The sequence below is a fragment of the Tauraco erythrolophus genome, chromosome 2 (genome assembly GCF_009769465.1).
Source record: "Tauraco erythrolophus isolate bTauEry1 chromosome 2, bTauEry1.pri, whole genome shotgun sequence".
Taxonomy (NCBI): Eukaryota; Metazoa; Chordata; class Aves; order Musophagiformes; family Musophagidae; genus Tauraco; species Tauraco erythrolophus.
The window spans coordinates 87,873,690-87,897,250 of NC_141466.1; the positions used below are offsets into that span (position 1 = coordinate 87,873,690).

The 23,561-nt window shown below is 36.5% G+C and overlaps 1 protein-coding gene across 1 annotated transcript in view; it reads right to left on the minus strand.

Annotated features, from left to right (window-relative positions):
* LYST (lysosomal trafficking regulator) overlaps window positions 1-23,561 on the minus strand; it is a 70,555-nt gene that overhangs the window by 15,315 nt on the left and 31,679 nt on the right. The window contains 23 exon segments of the mRNA XM_009988302.2: window positions 684-750; window positions 1,497-1,741; window positions 2,062-2,214; window positions 3,242-3,297; window positions 3,668-3,729; window positions 4,418-4,514; window positions 4,598-4,743; window positions 5,497-5,685; window positions 6,610-6,686; window positions 7,181-7,357; window positions 8,721-8,927; window positions 10,095-10,273; window positions 10,807-10,998; window positions 12,426-12,578; window positions 13,076-13,242; window positions 14,546-14,776; window positions 16,127-16,296; window positions 17,225-17,402; window positions 17,735-18,371; window positions 19,298-19,429; window positions 20,695-20,893; window positions 22,650-22,787; window positions 23,394-23,543. Of these exon segments, the coding sequence (XP_009986604.2) occupies window positions 684-750; window positions 1,497-1,741; window positions 2,062-2,214; window positions 3,242-3,297; window positions 3,668-3,729; window positions 4,418-4,514; window positions 4,598-4,743; window positions 5,497-5,685; window positions 6,610-6,686; window positions 7,181-7,357; window positions 8,721-8,927; window positions 10,095-10,273; window positions 10,807-10,998; window positions 12,426-12,578; window positions 13,076-13,242; window positions 14,546-14,776; window positions 16,127-16,296; window positions 17,225-17,402; window positions 17,735-18,371; window positions 19,298-19,429; window positions 20,695-20,893; window positions 22,650-22,787; window positions 23,394-23,543 (4,002 nt within the window).

The following is a 23,561-nucleotide window of genomic DNA, read 5'->3' on the forward strand; positions in this document are numbered from 1 at the left end:
GACCTGTTTTCCGTTATTTACTACTTTTTCTTCCCCCCTCTCAACTTGTTTTCTAACACAGAGTCATTGTACAGGCTTTCCAATAGTAAATGGAAAAAACATTTTCAAATAATACACTAGACCATGATGATATAGACCTAAGTTTGAAGGTCCAGCTGCAGATGCTTTCATTCCTGAGCATGCTGTTATTTCCTTCAGCCTTTAAGACATTCTGAAGAGCAAAAAGTCAAAGAGCACTGTAATCATAGTAGGGCATCTTAAAATAAGAGAGTACTTGAGGGAAAACAGCTTTTCTGTTATCAAACAGAAAGAATAGCCACAAGTTTCACAGAAGTAATTTCAAATAAAAAACAGTAAGTTATCCTACTGATCTGTAAGGATCTTTAAATATATGTATATTCATATGTAAGAAGATATCAGTTGAGATCAATTTAACCTCCTTGGCAGTATCACATGGAAAGACTAAATTGATTTATCATTTCAGGTACAGAACAGATCAAAACAGGTTCCAAGCATCTTATAGAATAATTCCCAGGAAATGTAGCATACTGGAAATGAGATTTTCATGGACATAAAATACTGGATTTGTGGTTTCTTTTCCTCCCATCAATATATGTTAAAAATTAAAGCCTCCATATCGTTTATACACAGGAAAAAGGCAAGAAGCAATTTATCAAAACTACCTTGTAAGTATCCACGTAACGATCCTCTTTTTCTTTGGACTGCACCGCTATTGGTTTGACCAGATTTCTGAAACAGAAATAGTACTGATATCTTGTCATTTTTATAAAGACATTGATTCACACCATTTAATACTGCCTTATTAAGAATAACACCTTTAATATAATGAAAAGGACAAGCAAAACTTAACAGCACCTTACAAGAAAGTTCGGAAAATAAAAAGGCCACTCCTAGTTAGTGCTAAAGGCAAACTCAGACCCACAGGCTACCCCATAGCACAGTAACAGGCGAGCAAATGCAGAGTGCCTCTGTTAAATCAGAAGTATCATACAGAGGCAGACTTTGTGCACACAAACGTTCAATCGGTTTAACAGAAATTTATTAAGGTGGGACAATTCACTTGGATCTATTCACAAAGAAGATATGATTTTGTAACTGGCCAAATAATTTACAATTTTATTTCCTTTTCTATTTAATTTTCGCTAATTGGCCTGGAAGCCTTTAATCGCATGAATTTAAACACACTGCTTTTATTTAAATCTGTGAACTATCCATATCATATTAACATAGTATACAAGTCAAATTCATAGCATCTTTTGAATATACACACTCATAACACTAGGCATTTTATCTAAATATCCGAGGTGAAACAGCCACTTATCGTAAAAAGCCCAAGTTGTTACGGACGAGGCTTGTCCCTGAACAGTTCCATTCGTGTATGTGTGCAGTTTAGTACAGTGAAGTTAAAAAGCTATACTGGATGATCAGTTCAAGTATTTGGAAATAACTAACTAGTTCCAAACATTTCATATTACCTATATATTGATGGATCGTTTAGGTCCAGTGTTTCATTGGTGTAGTCAGAAAGTATAAAAGGAAATACTGGATATTGCATGAGATCATTGAAGGAACGGCCCGCATGTTTGTTTAAATGAGTCAGATATTCAAAGTTAGTAATCTGTCCTGTGCACCACAGGTGGGTCAAAGCAGTAATGTTTCCATATTCCAAAAGGTTAGGCAAGTTGTTAGTTAAGATGTTGTGGTACACATCATCACGGACCTAGAAGAAAACACCATATATTTAATCATATGATTTAAAAAGCTTCAAACTATCAAGACTTAGTAAGTTTCTTATTTTACAAATTTCCAGATTTCTGCTGTAATGGAATAACGTTTATTATTACTAAGATTCTTTAATATCTTAATACATCAGAGATGTGTTTTACAACATGATTGTGTTTGTCTAGAAGTCTAGCTCAGCAAAGTTTTTTCAAAGGTATTAGGCAGAATTTAGTCCATGCAACAGGTCTTAAAAACTAATGCATAAACGTACATGTTATGAAGACACAGCAAAACACTTTGACATATTATTCACATTACCTTTGTATTATCAAAAGCCAAGAGTAAAGTTCTGCCATTTGTTAGAAATATTTCCACAGCGTTGTCTCGTAACTGCCACCAGCGCTTATGAACTTCCTTAATTTCCTCATAGGTCCAAGAAAATGATGCTGGTTCAGTTTCTCCATGAAAACTCTGCAGAATTTGTAATTGAAAAGTTACTTTAAAAACAGACTTTCCAAAGAAGAAACGCTTTAATGCAGCCAGTTTATAACCATATAGCATATCGTAAAGCAAACTTCAATTTTACTGTGATGCTTTAAGATATTGCTGTGATTTTCTTCATACGTTTCCCACCCTCCACTCTCCTCAAGGCAGTGGGCAGAACACCACGCATGCTCCTCAGCTGTTCCAGTTCCCTATCCAACGCTCGCAAGCAATGCCATACTTTCACTGGCTCTTATGCTAAAATATTGGATAGCCAATCAAAGCAAGCAAAGCTTTGCCATGAATCCCAATTCTGACAGTTCTATGAAGGGCAAAGCAGCAAAACAGCTGGAAACATCTTAAACCACAAGAGCTGCATGCTTAGTGAATGCAAGGAAGAGCTCACTGAAAATAGTTTAAGACTTCCAGGAGTATAATCCATATCTTGATTTTTTTTTTAAATGTCTGTAGGATGTATAGACTTAGATAATACATCATAGCCTTTATATATCAGAAGAATCAGGTCAGTTCCAGTTTCCTCAATGAAACAGTCCTCTCTTGTACAGGACAAGGGGGCAGATAGAATGTTTTATGTAATGAAAAATTCAAGAATCAGAGGCTGTAGAGTACAGCACAACTCGTACACTTGTGAGTTTCTGTACTACCTAGTGCTCCAGCTTCCAGTAAGGCAAGTTCTTGGATGCAAACCAAAGCAAGCTCTGCACACTTATGCTGACGAACCCAGAGCAATGGACAGCAAGGTGCAGAATCCTCCCCACATCACCCCCTCCTCACCCCTCCCAGCCCAGGCCAACACCTTTCCTGTTTTCTGCTACCACCACTGATTCCACAGCCAAGGTCAACAGAAGCAACACTGAACCCAAACTAATCAGTGTGGCTGGCTTTGTCCAGAGACCTTGAACTCTAGTACTCCAGCAATCTCAGTGGTAGACAAAAGCTACTCATGGTCATAGTTTGGAAAAATTAAAGCTGGACAATATGCTCTAATACTCACTGAATTTTCAACTGTATCTGAAGCATTGTCTTCAATAAAATACATGCCACATTTTCCTGCAAGAAGTAGTTGCAAAAAGGTACATGATATTACTATTTGTATAATGCATTTTAGTGTTATATAAACAGTGTCCAGGAGTTAAGAATACTAAGAATAGTACCTGGGCAAGACAGTACTTGACAGAAATAGAATTTATCACTCCACATCATTTAGCAAGTGATCTGCAACTTTAAGAGTCAACTACAGTCCAAATAGCACTCATGCAAACAGCAGGGAAGAAAGGCAAAACTGATCTATAAAGTATATAGTTCATAAGAAGTCAGGCAACAGCTCAATTACTTTAAAAAACCAATCAGCTAAGTTTATATATACAGCAGAATCTTATACAAAAAAAGATTATTTATGAGGACTGAAAATTCTACTTACCTAGCAACAGTTCACCAGCAGTCTCTCTAGAAGGTGCTACACTTACACATCTTCGATTAACTCTGAAATATTTCAAAGTGTATTATTGCTTATGGATTTACATACCTTCCAGCACGTACCTAAAACTAACAGCCTCAAAGGCTACAGTTGAAGACAGACTTTTCAACACTGTGACTCTAATGGTTCAATTCCCAAGGAGGGAAAGAAAATAGAACCCCAACTTTCTCAACTTGCACATTAGCATATTTGTATTTATTTCTTTGAGTGTTCTCTGCAGTTATTTTAGGCAGTATTAGTGCCTGTAATAGGTGGTAAATTGACACAACTGCAGAGTAACACAATGGTAGAAGTAGAGAGGATGAAAATACAACTCGCTTTTGGACACTGACGGAAAGACCTACCAGATCTAGTAGCACTGCCTGTCTTACATATCCAAGTGACAAATAAGTAAAGAAATCCCATCAGATTATCTCACAGAAGTCCCATCCCCATATCACACCAGATGGTATTTGCTTTTACTGACTTTTTGAAGTCATGGAGATAGACTGTTTTAAGACTCAGAAAACGTACATGTCGGTAGCTCTGATCTTTTGCTTATGAGTATAGGAAAAAACCTACCGTTTTTGACATCTGTCTCTTATCTCACTGATTTATTTTTTTTAATGTTTATTTAGACAAGAAAGTAAGGAGAACTGTTTCTTTGGAATGGGAGCAGGTGGAAAAGGGAGGTAAATGTTACCCAAACCTTACCTTATATGTTCACTTGCAGCTTTGTCCTTTACAGTAGAAGAATGAGAAGAATGTGTTTTGTCTTCAAATAAGTAAGATAATGGAGTTTTTATCATACCTATTGAAAAACCACATATAATAAGGCACTTGTAATCATTACAATTCAGATGTGCTCCTGGAAGATGTAATGATTATGATTACCTTCCTGTTTCTGCCTGTCTGGGAGAAGGTACTTGTTTGGAATAGTTAGATAGCACCTCTGCAAGCGGCGTCTCTCTCTGTTTGGACCCTCTGTTGGATCCAGTTGCCAAGAAGTTGGGTAATAGACTGGGTCATACCAGAGTGCTCTGAAAAAAACACGTTTGAGTTTGACAGCAGAGGCAGTATATGTGCTTATGAATTCTGTTTTTCTTTAAATAGTAGAAAGGCAGAAGTTTCGCAGTAGTACACTGTGCAATTATTTCTGAAAAAGTATCAAGAGACTGAATTCTGTAGTTTATTTTCATGAGCTATCCTATCCCACTGATGGACTACTTATGAACTACTACTGTAAGACTGCTCTTGAAGTTACTAATTCTGAAGAAAACAGCAATACAATGCATCCAATACTGCATTTTGAAAACTCAGCTGCTGCAAACATGACATAACACTAGTTCTGCAGTGGTAAAGATACCAGTGTTTGGTTTCTTGTCAAGAAAGGTTTCTTTGTTTGCTCTATGGAGATTAGTGAACACAGTATATGGATGCTAATATGAATAATATTACCTAAAACCCAAGAAATGCTTTGTTACTCCATCAACGTAATGAAAGATATGAAAGCTTTATGACATTTTTCATTTTATTAGGCACAGTAAAATGTATCTGACAAAAAAACCTGTCCAAACGGCATAGAAATAGTACTTGGCTACTCACTCTTAAAAATAGGAGAATAAATCAAGTATTTCACAAGTCTTTATCCATCAGATGATTAGCAAAAGTAAGCAATTCTAATTTTAATATCATCTACCTTTCACGTGCCTCTAAGTAGAATGAGAAATGAGAAACCCATGTCAGGCACTGAGACTCTCTCCTGCTTTTTCACCGAGATGAGAACAACTTACCGATCATGGGTTAGCTGCTGAACAAGTTCTTGCCAATGTCTGCTGGCACTTAGCTCTGCCTTATACATTCCCCTGATGTGCTGGATTACTTTCTTCCTTTCCATTCCTTGTGACAGAGACACAGCTTGTGTGATGTCTCCAGCTATTTTAGAAATGTCTTTAGATTTTGTATCCAGACGTTGAAAGAGACTGAGAAAAAAGATGTGTTTTAAAATGTCAGATAAACACACTGAAAAGGGAAGGCAAGACACCAAAAACTTATAAAATACGATCACATTGGCAGTAGATATCCACAGTTCTTGTTAGAGCAGGTGCAAAGCGACTTAGCCTACATAATTTTCACGAGACTCATGAATACCTTCTGCTTCTTAGCCTTCAAAAAAGCTATTACTTGTGGTCAAAGACAAGACAAAACAATCGGAAAAATCAATGGCTATCATTACAGTAAAAATCTGAAGTAAGAACAGTAATTTTCCACTGCTCAAATCTCTCAAGTTATTCAACATAAAGTCTTATTGTTTATCTAGATGGACTTGACTAAGCTGACCTCTACAGCTACTACAGTTGCCTACATTGAAGCCTGTTAAGTGTGCACCTCACATCTGATTTTTATGGCAAAGCCTGAAATGTAAATTAACGGAAAGAACCTCTGAATCTACCACAAGCTACTGAAATTTACATTACACCAAGCAGCAGCAGCCTACATGCTCACAAAAGTGGTCAAATGCTATACTGAATATAGTATTTCATTTGTTGAAGATCAGGGTTAGTTGCAGGGACGTTTGTCTTACATTTAATTGCACAAACCACAGCAACAAGAGAAGTGATTGAACAGATACAACAGCTGCAAAGCTAAGGGTGAAATGCAAAATGTGCGAAAAAACGATTCAGTATTCTGAAGTTCACGCAATGCGATTTATTACACAACTTATCAAAATGCATATACCTGCAATCAAGCTGTTTCTATAATGGTAAAATAAAAAACTGAAGGCTGGCAGTGCTGTTAATTTGAAAAGACATCTATAATAATCATATAGGCAGCTTTGCAGTGGGGTGTGCTGAAAAGAAAACATTCTTACAGAGTTCTTGCAGTCCCTTTAAGGCAGCACTTACTTTTGTCTATTATTAGCCATTGTCTTCTCCCAAGCAGCTTTGTTTACACCTTCTTCCATCTCATATTTCTTCTGATCCTGAAGGGAAGTTTTACATATTACTTTATTTTTTTTTTTTTCAGATGGACAAAATAAGGAAGCAGATGCTAAAGGATATGCCAACTTAAAAAAGGAAGACTGACAAAACTGTTCATATCTTCACAGCATTTTAAACCATCAAGACTTCATTTCAGTTCCTGTAGTTTTAATATATTTGAAATTTAATTTTACATTTTTTTCCAAGGGATCATGAAATTTTTTTTTTCCTGACAATGAGAGATACTAGTAGCTTATCATGAACTCTTACCTTTGCTTGGGTTAAGTAATACGCTTAATCAAGAAGCATTAATGTGAGCTTGCTGTGAAGCATTGAGTATATGTGACAAACATTCAGAACCTAAAGAGAATCTCCAAAAGCATAAGCCATGCGCCAAGCAAACAAAACTGCTGTCTGCAACAAAACTCTGACCCCATATAACAGACAATTGTCTCAAATGTACCCAGTTTTTGAAGTGAAGTTTTTATTCACAAACCTCTTTCAGAGCTTTCATTAGATCTGGTTTTGGTCGTGGGCTCAGAGGAATGCACTTATAGCCACAACATTTTAATGTATTCACAAAGTCTCCTGCTGCTCTTTGTTCTTCTTTGGTCATTTCATCACTGTGATTGTGTATTAACTCATATAAATAGAGCACTAATTTAGGTCCATGCTAGAAGACAAAGGGAAGGGAAGAGGGGAAAACAGATGAACAGTCATTTCCACAATACAACACTGAGCAGTTTTTTTTCCCCCTCTCCAACTTCATTCATTTTTCTAGTCAGCCTGGACAGATTTCTTCTATTAATTTTTGTGGGATTTAAAGATGGCTGCTTTAATGTTTGAAGACAAACTAGAAAGAACTTGCTGAATTTAATCCTCCACATAAGACTTCCCCAGCATCCTGTGACTTTCAAACGGCTTACAGGAAAGCTAAGTTTTTTTTGCAAGTACTCAGTTCCTGCAGCCTTGTTTATACACTTCAGGAAGCTCGTGCCAGAAACTCCTAATTTTGCCTGCCAGGAATGCTACACCTTGTTTGATTAACCAAATTAGAGCTGACAGATAATGAAGTTAAGCAGATTCAGGCCATAAACACACTCAACGTGAATGCACTCCCCCAAAGAAGTCATCAGCTCTTTTCTTACTGGTGAAAGTGTTAGTTTAATTGAATAATGTGTATGTGGTCAGACGCACCTAAGTGTCATAGGTTCATCCAGTAAGTACTTTCTCTCCTTAGTATACAGTGACTAAAACTGTGGCATGACTTACATAATTTATTTCATTCTTGAAATTCCTGAAGATCTCAAACAGCCTGATTCCTGATCATGGCTTTAAGAAATACTTTCTCTCAAGCTTGCACTAACATGGAGTACAGTCAAAAAAGCTTTTTCCTGACAAATCCAGAAAAGCAGGGAGAAACTATTCAGCTATTGGAGTTAAGAACATAGAATACACAATCCTACTTTAAGAATTAACAGAAGCTAAGTAAGAAAAGACAGAGTACTCCTTTGACTGAAGACTGCCACTAGTTTTTAAGAGACAGTCAATCAGTTCTTACAAGTTTCAGGAAGTCTGCAGTTAGAGTTCCAAGGCAAGGGTAATTCCTTCATTAATCTGCTTTTTCAGGGTACCTTAGCTTCTAGCATCCTCAGTAAAATCCTTCATGTTAAAACTAGTACCACCTTTTGTTTCAGCACTACACAGGAGATGTTTGATGTGCTACAGAGTCAATGTACCCAGATATAATCCTATCTTGCCTCTTAAAATACTATCTACCTTTAGGATAATATAGCAATTGCAGAGGTACACACAGGCATTATATGACATAACTTTGTCAGACTTGTCCTTGCCCGTGGCAGGGGGGCTGGATCTTTAAGGTCCCTTCCAACTCAAACCATTCTATGAACTTTGTGATCACACTAAACACTGCTAAAACAGCAGTGAACAACATATAGTTCTAAACAATTGTAAAAATTTAAACAAAAAAAAATGAATACAGGTTTTACAAGCTTCTCAAACACTCTTGAACTTACTTGCAAAGCTGGGCTAAGGCAATCACGCATAATCTCTTGATGGTTTACTTCATGTACCATCTCCAAAGCCTGTTTTCTCTCTTGCAGTGGCCTTGCTGGAGACAAGTTGTGCACAAGAAGCCTCCCGAGTTGTGTACGGAATGTGTCCTTGCATGACAAGAGGATTCTCTTCCACTGCTGCTTCGGTGCATTCATCCTGCCGGTGCCCTAAGAAAGAGAGACAATTTTTTAATATTACAGGGTTAGGGCTTCCTTTTGTAATATGAAATACTTGGTAAAACACACACAGTTAATATGGTCAAAATGTAAGACAATAAGCATTTCTCTACCAAAATAAAGCGTCTAATTTAGTTTACTAATTATTTTTACAGGTTAAAAGGCGCTCTACTGAAAACCAAAAGGTTTGTTCATTCTGATGAAACAAATACATTTTTCTCAATCTGCCAATATTAGGAACGCAACGCATAGCTAAACTGGATATTCAGTTAGAGGGACTATACAACAATCCAAAAAGTGAAAACTGATGCAGGGGGGTTAAAAATCAAAGTTTTTTGTTTGCTTATCTTCATTAGTAGCCCTTCTATGTTCATCACTAGATGAATGATTCCATTTCTGAATAGATTATGAATGGACTACCTCAAAAGATGAGAAACCAGGCACTGAATTGAGGTGCTTGTGCTCCCTACAAGAAACCTGCCATCTTTGAAAAGTACTACAAGTACAGCATGATGGAAAGAAAACAGACCTAACAAATTTAATTTTCCAGGGCTAGAAAGAAAATTAGGTTGAGCTACTTCTTTAAAGACAACCGAAGACAAATAAAGAGGCAAGAAGCAGTAAGTTAAGTTTTCCAATAAAATCATTTCAAATCACCCAAGAGAAACTTGATCACCTTGTAAAGGTTGACAAGCTAACAGCTGTATGATAGAAGAGAAAACTCTCAGCCCTTTGGCAACAATTGAAAAAAAAGAAGTTGATCCCCTTCCCAATTCTAAGATATATTCTAGACACAAATTGCTCAAATGCCATCATCTGTGGATGCACAGATCTTGTTTCATAAGCTCCAGCAAACTTAAACCTTGAGGTTTAAGACACAAGGCAAATTTGTGGACTACAAAGAAGTCTATTTAACCTGCGTGCTTGCTCAAGAAGCAGAATTTTGCTAAATACTAGGGTAAAATCAGAACAGATGCGTTTATTATCTTAAAACTGCAGAATAACTAGGAAGCTGATCAGAGTTTTTAATGCCACAGTTGAATTGAGAGAGGCATTAAGAAAAGCATTTTTGGACAGAAGACTTCATGCATGAAAAGTTCCTAATAAAGGAGAGCCTTACGAAATATGCTTTAATGTGGACAACATCTAATTACTTACAATGGATACTTTGATTCCTTCCACCAACATTCTGAACATTTCTTTAAGAAAAGGATTTGTTCGGCTAGGCAGTTCTTGCTGGCTTTCCTCTTCGGGAGCTTCCAGCTGGGATGCTGAAAGTCTACTTTGACTTGTGTTTTCTGTTATACCCAGTACATCAAGGTACTCTTCAGTAGATGCTTAAAATTTAAGAGGTACATATTGATGAGCACCATCTCAAGCAAGACAATCCTATGATCCTTTAGTTGGCACTAAATCAAATACTGCCTTTATTACTAGACTTAACATACTTACATCTTCCTCTTGCATCTGTGAAATTTGAACTAGCCCCCAAAGTCATCAAGACTTGCTAACAAATGTAGCCACTTCACAGAAACATGAAGCTGATGCATTTTAAGAGAGCAGATGCTCCCTTTGGCAAAGTTAAATCTTCAGATAATAATTCAAGCAGTTAACACATGAATGGACTAATGTAGAATTAAAACAACTTGTTCAGTTCATTCAGATAAAAAACTGTATCCAGATTGTCAGTTACATAATACTGAGAGACAAACCACCGAGAGAATTATGTTTTATGGTTAAATCCATTAAACAAGCATCAATAATATTACTTTCCTCTCAAACGTTTCAACAGTCCAAAAGCAAGAATTCATTTTTCATATAGCACTACATTGGCTCTGCCAAAACAGAAACGATCAAAAAGAAATCCTACCTAAATAAATGAGTCTGTTAACAGCTAGAACAGTTAGCCTCTGTAACCTTTGTACAAACTCAGTCTCAGTGGCTTGGATAGGATTTTCTTGGCTCATTCTCCGCTGCATCATCATGTTGAATTCCTCACTTGCTAGTGAACGCATTTTCATCAGCAGAGCATCAGACTGCGCAAGTGAAAACTTTCTGGAGCCTTTAAGTAGAGAAGCATTAATAGCATCCTACTAAAACGCACAAAAAAATTAATCACTCAGCAACTGCCTTCATCCAAAGAGTTTGCATCGTTTAAGGAAACAAAACATCTGAAATGCATTAATATTGAAGGGAACCACAGGAGTCATTTGGTTTGTCTTTGTCTTTCTTTTAAAAGCTTTTCTATTTGACAATAAATATATAAAATTCAAGAAATGATACCATGAAATGAGTTAGTAAAAAGATCAGATTTATTGCACAACTTGCATATTTTTGTGTAAAGTAGACTCTAAAAAAAGTTACTTTTATTCTTGGGGTTTTTTTCCTGTATAATTAGGATAAAGGATTAAAAATTAATGACACAACAAAAAATTATTGCATATTGGAAAGTAACTATCAGCACAAATGAGGAGTCATTTTTATTAACAGCTTATAAATAAACACGTCTTGTACCATACCCATTGCCACTAATTTTGATAGAAGTACTACTTCTAACTTAAAAGAATATTCCTTAAAGTTTTCTTGAAATGAACTGCTGGGCGCTGACTCTATTTCCTTCTTTTGGAAATAACTTTATTTATCTTTAGTGCCTTACCAGATTCACTAATACAAAAATATTTTCACTATGTTTACTAGACTGATGGAGACCATATGAAGAGAAACATTCCCACAGGGAACACAGTGGCTTGATTTAGGTTTTGTTTGTTTTGTGGTTTGTTTGTCTGTTATTTTTTTTAAACTCAAACACATCTCAAATTTTTAAATTGTATCTTCTACAAAGTCTTAAATGCAGCTTCATTTACAGGAGAGATATAAAAAAAAAAAAAAAAATCCATTTCCAGCCAGAAGGCTCCAAAACCTTTACAGAATGATTCACAAGAACTGCACAAGTGTTTTACAAGCACAACCACAGCAGAATCTAGGAATCTCACATTCCCAACTACTAATTTAGAATGCCAGGTATTTACTTTAGGCTGACTAATTAAAAGTTGTGCAACAATACAATTCCCATATCACAGCTGTGTTAAAGTTACAAACACTAACTCTATTTTGGTATTTGCTTACTGTGAAGTTAGCTATTAAAACCACTATAAATTACTTCCAAAACATCTTTACTAAGCAACTTGTGAATTGAAGAAAATCTCAAAAGAAGGTAATATCCAGCTTTAGACCCTGCAGTGAGAATAAGGTGACTGAGGTTTTGGTTTTGTACACCACTCTCTCCTCCTAATACAAAAACTCCACAAGTTCAAAATGGGTATATATATATATATACACACACACATATACATACACACACATTTATTTATAAAGCCAATCCACAGAAAAAGCAAAGCAACAGGACTTGTTTGTTGTATCACTGAACTAACACTTTGAAAGTAGTAAATACGAGAGAAAGTACAAGAACACTACACTTTAGCTACTCACCAGCAATGCCTTTACGCTTTTGAAACATTGCACGATGTGGTGCAGACGGTGATGGCGCTGAACCAGCCTGTTCCTGAGTATCCTGGTTTGCTGTAGTTTTTATTAATTCAATAGCTGCATGAAGAACTCTTAACTGCAGAACAACTGCCATGTCTACCGAGAGAAGCATATAAAGGACACATGACATTTTTTACATGTCTTCAAGAATTTTTACCATTTGTTTGTAAAAATTAAAAGAACACAACAAAACGTGTCAAGAGCTGTAAAATTCTCGATTCCACAGAAGACACATAGAAAGTCAACTCACTATTCCACAGATACAGACAGTACACAAGAGAGTTCTCACAGAAAAGTCATTGAATTTGATTACTCTGAAATAAGCTAAATGAAACCATGTAGAATATTTCCATTTAAATACATGTAAGGAACTTTAACAGTCACTGTTTGTTTAGATTAGCAGTACACAATTCTTTACCACAAGGCAGGCTCCTGAGGAAAACTACTTTGAGAACCACTCAGAAGAAAAAGAAGATCCATCACTAGAAAATTCCCCCTTTTCCCTCAGCAGGAATACTAATTTAAACAAAAATCAATGGGGAAGAGATTTACTTCTCCAGTCCCATGACCCCAAAAATAAGCAGATAACTTACTTTGCATCCTTGCATTTTTACTCTTTTGAAGATGACCCAGCAGCACCATGAGGTCTTCAATAACACGAAAATACTGAGAACCTGAGGAGCTGCAGGCATGAATTGCAACTGCTACCAGCAGCTGTTGTATATCGCATGCAAGTAACTTGTAGTCATTCAAGGGAATGCTGCAAACAAAGTTGTAGTTACCAGAAACATGACAATTCTAGTAGATTGTAACCCATAACAAGCCCCATTACTATTCCCCTTGCTACTTCTGCCAACCGTACTTAATAGTGTATTGTACTTCATATAAAAATCACAGATTGATTTAGGGATTGCAAGGGACCTCAAAGGATCATCTAGTCCAATCCCCCTGTCAGAGCAGGACCACCCAGATCAGATCCCACAAGAATGCATCCAGGTGGGTTTTGAACATCTCCAGAGGACACTCCACAACCTCTCTGGGCAGCCTGTTCCAGTGTTCTGTTACCCTTACTGGGAAGAAGTTCTTCTTCATGTTTAAGCAGAACCTCCTATGTTCCAGCTTATATCCATTTCCCCTTGTCCTATCATTGGATGCCACTGAGAAGAGCCTGGCTCCATCCTCATGGCAGTCACCCTTTATGTATTTATAAACATGAATGAGGTCCCCCCTCAGTCTCCTCCAAGCTAAAGAGACCCAGCTCCCTCAGCCTTTCCTCATGAGGGAGATGCTCCACTCCATCATCTTTGTGGCCCTGCGCTGGACTCTCTCAAGCAGTTCCTTGTCCTTCTTGAACTGAGGGGCCCAGAACTGGACACACTGAACCAGCGCAGACTAGAGGGGGAGGAGAACCTCTCTCGACCTGCTAACCAAGGCTAGAAAATTGTAATCAGACACCTCTTTAGTGTTACCTTTGGCAGATCAGATTGCATGCCTGCAAATCTTTGTTACAATTTTAATGTTAGAATGTCTCAAAGTTTCACTAGAAAAGCAATAATGTATTATTATCAGATTTCTAAGTTAAAGAACAGGTCTGAAATCCTGTATTTCTCAAAAAAAACAACCCTGGATAATATCTCATTTTGTAACCATCTCAAATATTAAGTCACACACAGGCAGCATAGGAGAGACTTCTCCGGCAGTTGTGACATTGGCTCTAGATACGGTAGAATGCTACCATCTCCTGGGCCTTCATCTTACTGTTCAGGTGAGTTTTTAGGAAAAGCATCCAAAGCACACGTAGTGTGACAAACTTGCATTTTGAAATGTCATTTCACTTGAAAGTTTAAGGTATGGAAGAACATGTTACATTACATTGTTTGAACTGAATATCTAAACATTAACTTTCACTTACAGGTATAATTAAATCTGAAAACCTCAAAACGAGTGTTATTTTGTACACGCTCTTTGATCGTTTTAGAAAGTAGAACAAATACAATACAGTAATTTTTGCTAGACTTAAGGCTGTGCCTGGACTGTTTTATGGCAACTGATACAATACTCACTTTGTTTCCAATCCGTTGAGAGCAGCCAGTGTATTACACATCACATACAGCAAACCATTATCAAGCAGTAGGTCTGCAACTTTTGAGCAGGAATTTATGATTTGCAGCAGGAGACAGAAGCAGTTATGCAGCAGAACATTATCATACAGAGAGCTCTCTATAAGACCCAGAATAGGAATGACACACCACTTTTGAAAGAGTCCAACATTCTTGACGTCTTCGAGATCAAATCTATCAACATAAATGTAAGTGAGTGACATGGTTAAAATGGCAACCTGGTATATGCAACTGGAATACCAGTCTATGCCAGTATTCTGGAAAACATGTAGATGGCAACCTCCTACATTTCATTGAAGTAACAATTGTTGTCTGCTAAAGGAAATAAGAGCAAAATAAATACTTCGAAGAGTTACAAGGAAATGAAGTGCCTAAAAAAAAACGTATCTGAGGCTTCAGCTAACTAGCAACTGTCTACAACATTGACTTCATGAAAACAGAGGGGTTTTTTAATCAGTGTAGAAAAATGAGGCATCACCTTTCCAGTAGTATTACAACTGGCAAAGACATTATCAAGAAACCAGACACAGCTTGGCATCAATATAATAACATACTAACTGACAGCAGCTTTGATATCCTGTATCCATTACTACTAAAATTTAATTAGTTTGGCAATTTCTGGCTTACTGCGATTGTATAACTCAGAACAATGCTTCAGACCTTGTATTACTCAAGGAAGTAACAGTTCTTTGCTTTGGGGCTAGTTAAGCAGCCAGGTTTAAGTCTTGTAGCTAAATAAGGATATTTTTTGCTGGGGTCAATATAAGGCCAACACGCAGAAATAATTTGACTACAAATCCTGCAGAGGCAGTGACCAAGAGGAGCTTTTTTGCAAGACTTTTGCACTGCTGATTATACTTAAATGCATGTTCTCCCTGTACAATCATTAAGTAGCCAGACTAATTCTAAAAACCATCATTTACTTAGATAACTGTCTGCCTAAAGGTGGTAATCTCCTTTCCTGTGGATGAGGTGGCACTTTGGTTCAAAGAAACAGTCTATCTGTGGGATTTTCTCTAAAGGAAATAGGTATCTAAACTCAGGGCCAAGCCAGGAAAGCAGCTATAACATCAAGCTTTTTCCTTTATCACTGACCAAAGTTCAGTAGCAGAAATCTAGTGACTGCTGCTTAAGACTTCTGAGGATACAAATGAGTTTCATGTAGGATCACAAAGAACAGGAAAAGTAAAACTGATTACAGGACATTCGAAGTGCAAATGCCTCTGAGGCCCTCAGAAGGGCTGAAGGTTTAGAAGGTCCCAGCTGACAGCACCCATCAGATGAAATTACTTACACAGAGCTTAAGGGACATACAATAGTCCCAAGAAGTTTAATACATTTAAATGTTAATGCCACAAGCAAAACATTTCAAAACAGTTTTGAAGGAACTTTTTTTATGGTTGTTAACTACAAGGAAGAGAACAGTAATTCGAAGGCTATCACATCCTGCCTCCAGCAGAGATGTGCACTGCTTGTATAGTTCAAATACTAAGTTACAGGACGCAAAAGCAAAGCATTACTTACTCTTCATCCAAGCCAACAGAGCGGCCAAAGAGCATTTCCAAGAAGCACTCTACAACTTCTTGAGACCCCTGGTGAAGGTACAGCTGGTTGGCTAGCAAGGAGAATCCACGATTCTTTAAGAATTTCTCCTTCTGCTCCCTCCTTGCTCTGTTAAAATATGCATCCAACAACTAAAAATAAACACATAATTATGATGTTAGATTTAAACATTTAGTATAACTCCCTTGAAAGTTATCTGTGACTTGAACAGTTTGAAAACAGGTTTTTTTAACTCCAGACTGAAAACATCAGTTGCACCACTGCAACTGCAGTCTACACTGGTCCTGTTACAACTGACAGCTGACTTCCCCTTTTAATCTGAAGATTAATCTGAAGACTCTCAGGTTTTTAGTCAAGTTTGAGGGTGATGAAGTCACACACAGTTACAGAATGCATACATAAATACATTCAAACTTTTAATATTTGTTAAATCCTGCACTTCTGTGTGTATGGAAGTGCACACAACATTTTTTGTACCATTTTGTTACTAGAGCAATACAATCTTACTCTTCTTTCAAATTAAAATACGAGTCTACTAAGAGTTTTCGTCTATGTAATGTTATCATCCAGGAACACTGTCCTTGTCAATACTACAAAAAAAAAATCTCTGAAATCATTTTGAAGCCTCAAGTTCATATTCAGGCTACAAATGCAGGGATGACTCCTCAAAAAAACTGAAAGTCACCATGTTAGAAGTCAAAACTTTGCTTGCACCTTAATTTAACATAGTGCATCGTGTTCAATGTTGAAGAGATTGTCACTGACTTTCTGCATTGTTGCTTCCATTTACATCAGTAATGCTGTCATACTCTGGCTTAGATCATAGACTACGTTTGTCAATTGAAAGATTCTACGTCTGTGTTGTGTTGGGCTTTTTGTTTGGTTGTTGTTTTTTTTTTTTTAAAATCTGCGGGGGTGGAAACATATATTAAAACTCAGAAGTAAACCTAGAAAACTGAAGAAAGCAAAATAAAAGGTATTAACAAAACTTCATGTTTCTAACATGTTGACTATGCTAATTCACAACTTTCTAGCTGAAAACATTTTATATAGGCCTACTTTAATGACTCCTTGTTGTATGAGAGGAGATGAGTGGTTCACAAGAACTATAAGATAATCAGGTTGGATAAGTTTGTCCATCACATCATCTAGCATGATATCTGGTAGGATTAGGAGAACTCCACGCAAGAGGTCATATAATCCACAACAGATAAGCACAAGAGAGTCTTCTGTACATCTGAAAACAGAGGAATATATTTTACCACAGTTTGTTTACAACAGGAAACATGAAAAAATGCATAGTAGTTAGCTACTCTTGAGGGAGGAGAAGGAGGAAATCTGGTAAATAGTTCTCCAATATTCCTATTACCACTCTTCGTTAATGCTTATTTTTCAAGGGTAAATAACAAAAAGGATAATCTGATCATAACTACTTGCTTGAGACTTTTTGTGAGTTAGCATAAAAAGTTCCCATTCCTACTATAGATTGCAAAATTCCTGATTTTTAAAGTTCGTATGTAAATAATGCAAAAACCAAAACATCACAATTCTATTCATTTATCTGCTTACCTGTCATCAGGGCTTTCAGATGGTTTTTGGGTATTCTCATTCGCTGAAGAAAAAGCAAGACTCTCCCAGTCTTCAGGAAGTACATTCTTGTCAGCAAAGCTTGGCCAGCGAGCCATGGCTGATGATCCTCCGTGAACAGAAAACGCTAAACCCAACCCTGCAAAATTACTCTGCATCTTCTGAAATGAAGGCAGTCCTTTCAGATTGTCCGGACGACGCAGTGATGGCTCCTGGGCAGCACCAGCACCTTCGTGACATTTCAAATCTGTATCTGCTTCTTTACTCTCAAATGCATTTTCAGATAACTCTTCTTCTTTTGCAATATCTTCAAATGTCTCAGCAGATGTTAACTCTGAGTCACAAACTGTTTTTGCAGACTCACAACTGCTAAGAAAGAGTTCTTCTTGTACTCTCTTTATGGTTTCAGAACTTCCTATAAGACCAGTTTTACCCTGGAGATCAATGTAGTCACGCTTGCCAATAATCTGCAGATCATCAATGCTCCTTCCCATTCTTTCAGTTAGTCTTTTTCGATGAACTTGAGGTGAGGAAGTAGGAGATGCTGGTAAGCTTTTGCAAAGCCTTTTAGGTACTTGAGAACTTATCTTCTGCTGTACACTAGCCTTGAAAGCGTTCTCTAGAGAAATAAGGATATCTTTAGTGTTCCCTTTGCACTGGAAACCAACTTTTCCCTCAATTTTACAGTCCACATACATTTAACACAGCAATAGGTTACGCTAATTTTATGTGGCAAAACTGATTCAATACCTGGCATAGCTCATATTTGGCTTATCGAGTAGAGATAGTAAACTATTATGCAGCTAAATACATATCTGAAAGATACATAAAATGCAAAATAACTTGTTTTACAGGTGATATTTGTTGATTGCCTATGTAAATCTGTGTAAAAAGTACGATTAAAAATTCAAAATGATGCAAAAAACACATACGCACTATTTTAGCATCCATAGCAGAGGAATTCAAAATTGATTAAAGCAGTTATCTTTATAGACCTCAACTTGTTTAGCATGCTATATGATGAGACTGGTTTTAAAAAACTATTTAATTTTAATTTATATAATATCAGGGTATCTAAGTTGTTCTTTATAAGAAAAACTTTCCTCCCACCCTCTATCATGTAGGAAAAGTATATATCCCTGCAGTATAACTCAGTGCCAATACTTTAGATGGATGTCAATGATTATGCACAAATAAAGAAAAGTATCAGCTTAATGCTTTTTGCACAGACAGGATAGCTGCTTATGGGTCACTATTTCAACTACTGCCTGGTTAAGGCAGTCTCACACATCTCTAGCAGGTTCAGCTATCCGGTCCACTTCACTGCCTGAGCCATCCATGTGGCAATTTGTCTCAACTTGAGAACAAAGAGCATTTAGGCAGCATATTCAATTCCATTCTTCTTAGTCTGTTCAGGCATCAAGCTCCAAGGAGCAGGGGGAGATTGGTAAGAAATATCTGTGGGAAAGTAATGCTTTTAAGACACTCTAGGCATCTGCCAAAGCACTGTGTCTTAATGTCCTTGTTCTTCCAGCATTGTTTTACCTCCCAGTGGTAAAGCTGTAAATCCAGTTGGAGTTGTAATCACAAATGCAGAACTGTCTATTGACTTCCCACCACTGCTGGAATTTCTCAGGTACATAAGGGATTCAACTTTCTCCTGAAAAATTTTGCCGTCTAGAAAGAAAAGATAAGGGGAAAAGTTACATAAAAGCTTTTTAAGTTTGCATTCTTGATATGTTTAGACTCCTAGTAGCCAGGTTACATTTCAAGCTGATTACTGGAGGCTAATGAGAAGTGCTCAACTCATAAGCATCTGAGAAAAAGCACCTTGAGAGCAATTTTTTATTTTAGTGATATATCTTTAAAATTTACTTCAGAACACTGAAAATATTACGATGTTCTAAAGTAACCATGTTTAAAGATGGTCCTTGCAGGCATACAAGCAGTAATAACTTTTTGTAACGACTTTTTGCCATGTCAAAAACAGGTGACTGTTCTCAAACGGGTTTATCTAATAAGGCTAAAAGCATCAAAAAGTGCCTTCTACTCTTACTCGGAATTTTATATCTATTAGTATTAGAGGAGATATACAGAAAAAGAGTTGTACTGCCTTTGAAACTGATTACTAAAACTGGAGGTACACAGGCATCTGCAAAAGCAAAAAAGATTTCAAACTTGGATGATGCTTTCCATGTTTACATAATTTATGGCTAAGGTTACACAATGCTAGTATTAAATCATGAACCAGTTTCTTGTTTTTTAAAATGAGAAGAAAGAAGTTTTAAAGCTCACATCACTTATTTAGTCAAAGTGATCATCTAGTACAGATACATTAAAGACAGATGCTGTCCTAGATCTGCACCCCTCAAAGCTCATAAGGACTTTCAGTAACTTGTACACAATGCACTGATGGTGTCTGTCAATGATGCCTTGCAGTACAACTGATCACTTGCTAAAAATGCTCCTCAGGTCTTTTATTTTCCCAGGAATTCAGTAACAGGAAACAAGACAGTAGAGATGGAGACAAGACTATATACACATATTTCTGAGGAGGCTTAATTTACAGGTAAGCTAGATGTTTTTCTATAAGACTTTCCCACAGGCTATTGTGTCCATGCAGACAGCTAACGTTACGCATTCCATTTAGCAGCATCGAACTTCAAAGAATTTAGAGAGATTATCTATGGCTGTAGACAGAAGAAAGCTCTTCAACTAAGCCAAGCAAAGTCTAACTATAATGTCTCTCAATACTGTAAACTACTTTTACTTTATTAAGTCTCAATAATTCAATAATTTTATATATATAGTTATTACAATATAGCAATCAGACTATATTAATAGAATAGTAATTTGTAAGAGTGAAAGATTTTTTTTAGATATTAATTTATGACTAGGTTTTTAACTCTTTGTTTATTTCTAGTCAAATGTCACATATCTACCTATGTGCAGTGAAAAGTAGAAGTTGGTTGGATTGTGACAAACATATGTATTAGTGGGAGGGTGAACTGCTAAGAGAAAATTGAAGACCAATGTCAGCAATTCCAGGTCTGGGGGAGATCCAAGTACTTCTTCAATTATTTTCACAAATGACCTGCAAACCTCCCGAGGCAGAGATGCAAGGTGCCCTTCTTTATGTTCCTAGAAAGGAAGAGCAGCACAACTGTAAGTTACCTGTATTTTTAATTTTACAGAAATTGTCTTTTTTCAAAAAGAATCATCATGGTGTAGTAGAACAGATAAGAAAAAAGCTTAAGTAATAAAGTCTGTATTCCTTAATTTGAGAGGAGCTACTGTACCTACTTGTTACCCAAGTCTGGCATACTCAAAATTCAGGCACAAACAAAACATTGCAGATGTTCATTTTCTAAAAATAAACTTGCATGACATCCACATACTATACCACTGACTTGAAATGTTGGAGCCTTAGGACACAAATCACCATTGAAAGTGTAGTTTACTGTCATTGTATTACATATTTGTAGAGAAATTAAAATACCTGCTGACACTAACGTTTCAAACATATTAAGAACTTTCTGAACAGTGCCACACTGAGTCTTCTGTATTTCCACTTCAGTGGCCATTTTTATAAACATACACATTTGAGATTTCATTGATATTGGTATTTATAATTTCTGCTTGATCAAGCATTCTATATGGTTTGACAATGGCTATTTGAAAAAAAAATCTATTAACTGAACAATGATTTTTAGATCAGGATTCCAAGAAACCTGTGGGAAACCTCATGGTAACGTGAGCATGGCAATAAACTTGTTTCTAACTTCTCTAAACTTCACCTCTTTTTTTGGTACCGAAGCGTCTTAACTGAGACTGCTGTATGAAAACACTAAATGAAGTTAAATTTAAGTGAGGTTTTCTAAGAGAATGGTTTACATAGTTTTATCTTCCATTCCATCATTCCCTAAAAATTGTCAAATCATTATTGGCCAATTTGAGCAGTTTTTTTAACTGCTCAAAATTAATTTTTCCCTAATAGGCAAGTATATTGGTGTTTGTAGTTATGTGCAAAAGATACAGAAAATACTATGCAGCATTCTGTATCTAGGCCTTTGCATTAATATAAAATTTTAAAAGTTAACTACACCACTAACAAGTTTCAAAAGCAGGGAATACCACATAAAAATGAAGAAATTAAAGATGTATAGCAATGAAAATTATTAAAAGACACATTGAAAATCATTACAAGAGGGGAAAAACAATAAATGCATTTCACATATTAGAGTGAAAAACTCAGAATAAAAAGGAATGTAAGGTAGAAAACACAGTGTAGAAAAAAGTGATTACAATACATGTTTTCACAAACAGATATGTACTATAAGCAAGAAACCATTTCAAAATCACGTTCTTAAGAATTGTCTATCAAAGGGATGAAGTACTTCCTGAAAGTCCTTTTTAGTACAGCTATCTCCATGCCATAGAGGAAGATACTACTGGATCAAAATTTTGAGAGGAGTGCTCAGATTGAGCACTACAGACTGGTTGCCCTATTAGCTCTGGTGAGATTCAGGATAGATAATTCCTATCAGTAATAAAGACTTGAACTAGTAAGAGACATCTCAGGTCTTTATAAAAGGTTCAGAGTTGTTTATTTCAGCTCCTACTCATGTATGAATTGTGCAAGTTACCTTGAGCCTAAGTTTTCAAATAGTACCAGACGGTTAAAATCTCTTGCCCCTTCTGACCAGCAGTAAATAGAGCACCCAGTAGGGAACTGTATCAGTTTACAGCAGCAGTGCCTGTTGAAGATGAAAGGGGTCTGGAAGCACTGAGGACAGAGTCTACTGAAGTAGTTTTTTCTAAAGCATTTAGTCTCTTCTCCCTCACCTCACGTAAAACTATTTGCAGAGCACGAAGTAGAATTTGAGAATAAAAGTACCTGCAGAACCTGACAAGTTAACAGGAAGTGATGCACCACTTGAGCTTTCAATAGCTGTTTAATGTTGAACGTGTGTTGGTGATGGTTAGCTCTGATAAGGATTTCTAGAGCTGCTAACAGAGTTTCCCAAACACCTTGCTGAAAAACAAAGTAAAATAGGAACACTGCTTCAAAAATATATTCCTGAGTCTACACACTGAGAATAAAAAAAAAAACCAAACAGTTTAGGAACATAACCAAGTCAAGTTAGTTTTTCACCTAAGAAAAAGACTAATGCAAACAGTCAGGTCAGAACTAGAAACCATCAGAAAAATTATGTTCATACAAAATTAAGTATATTTTAACGATTAAGCTACAAAAAAATTACGTCTTGTCTATAACTAGTTTTGTATACACTTTGCTATATTAACACTGGATGGTTATTTTCAACAGTTTAACTTCAGAGGGAAGCAGGTCTTCCTCAGTCTTAATGAGTTTCCTTAAGAAATCAATCCATTCAACTAGTACGTCATTTACATGCATTATATTTACAGAATTTAATACACTAAGGCTACCTGCATCATTGATAGCTTGATGCTATTACCAGCTATTCAAAGTAAAATAAGGACCACTAATTTTAGCAAATTTCAGTAATTACTGAAATTTAACAGGAGAAATTAATTTCAGATCTCCAAATATTTCATCACTTGTTTAAAGAAATACTGACTTTTAGACTTAAAATCTTTCCAAAATGAAAGTAATTACCTTTGCCTTAGACCATATCTTCCAGTCAAGCAGCAGCTTTTCTAACAATTGAACATCTTGGATAACTGCAGTAGAATCTGTGTCAAGCATGAATTGCCCATTTTCATTTACATAGAGAATCTCGTCACTGCAGCATCCTTCCAGGAGAGTCTTGAGGAGGGAAAATTT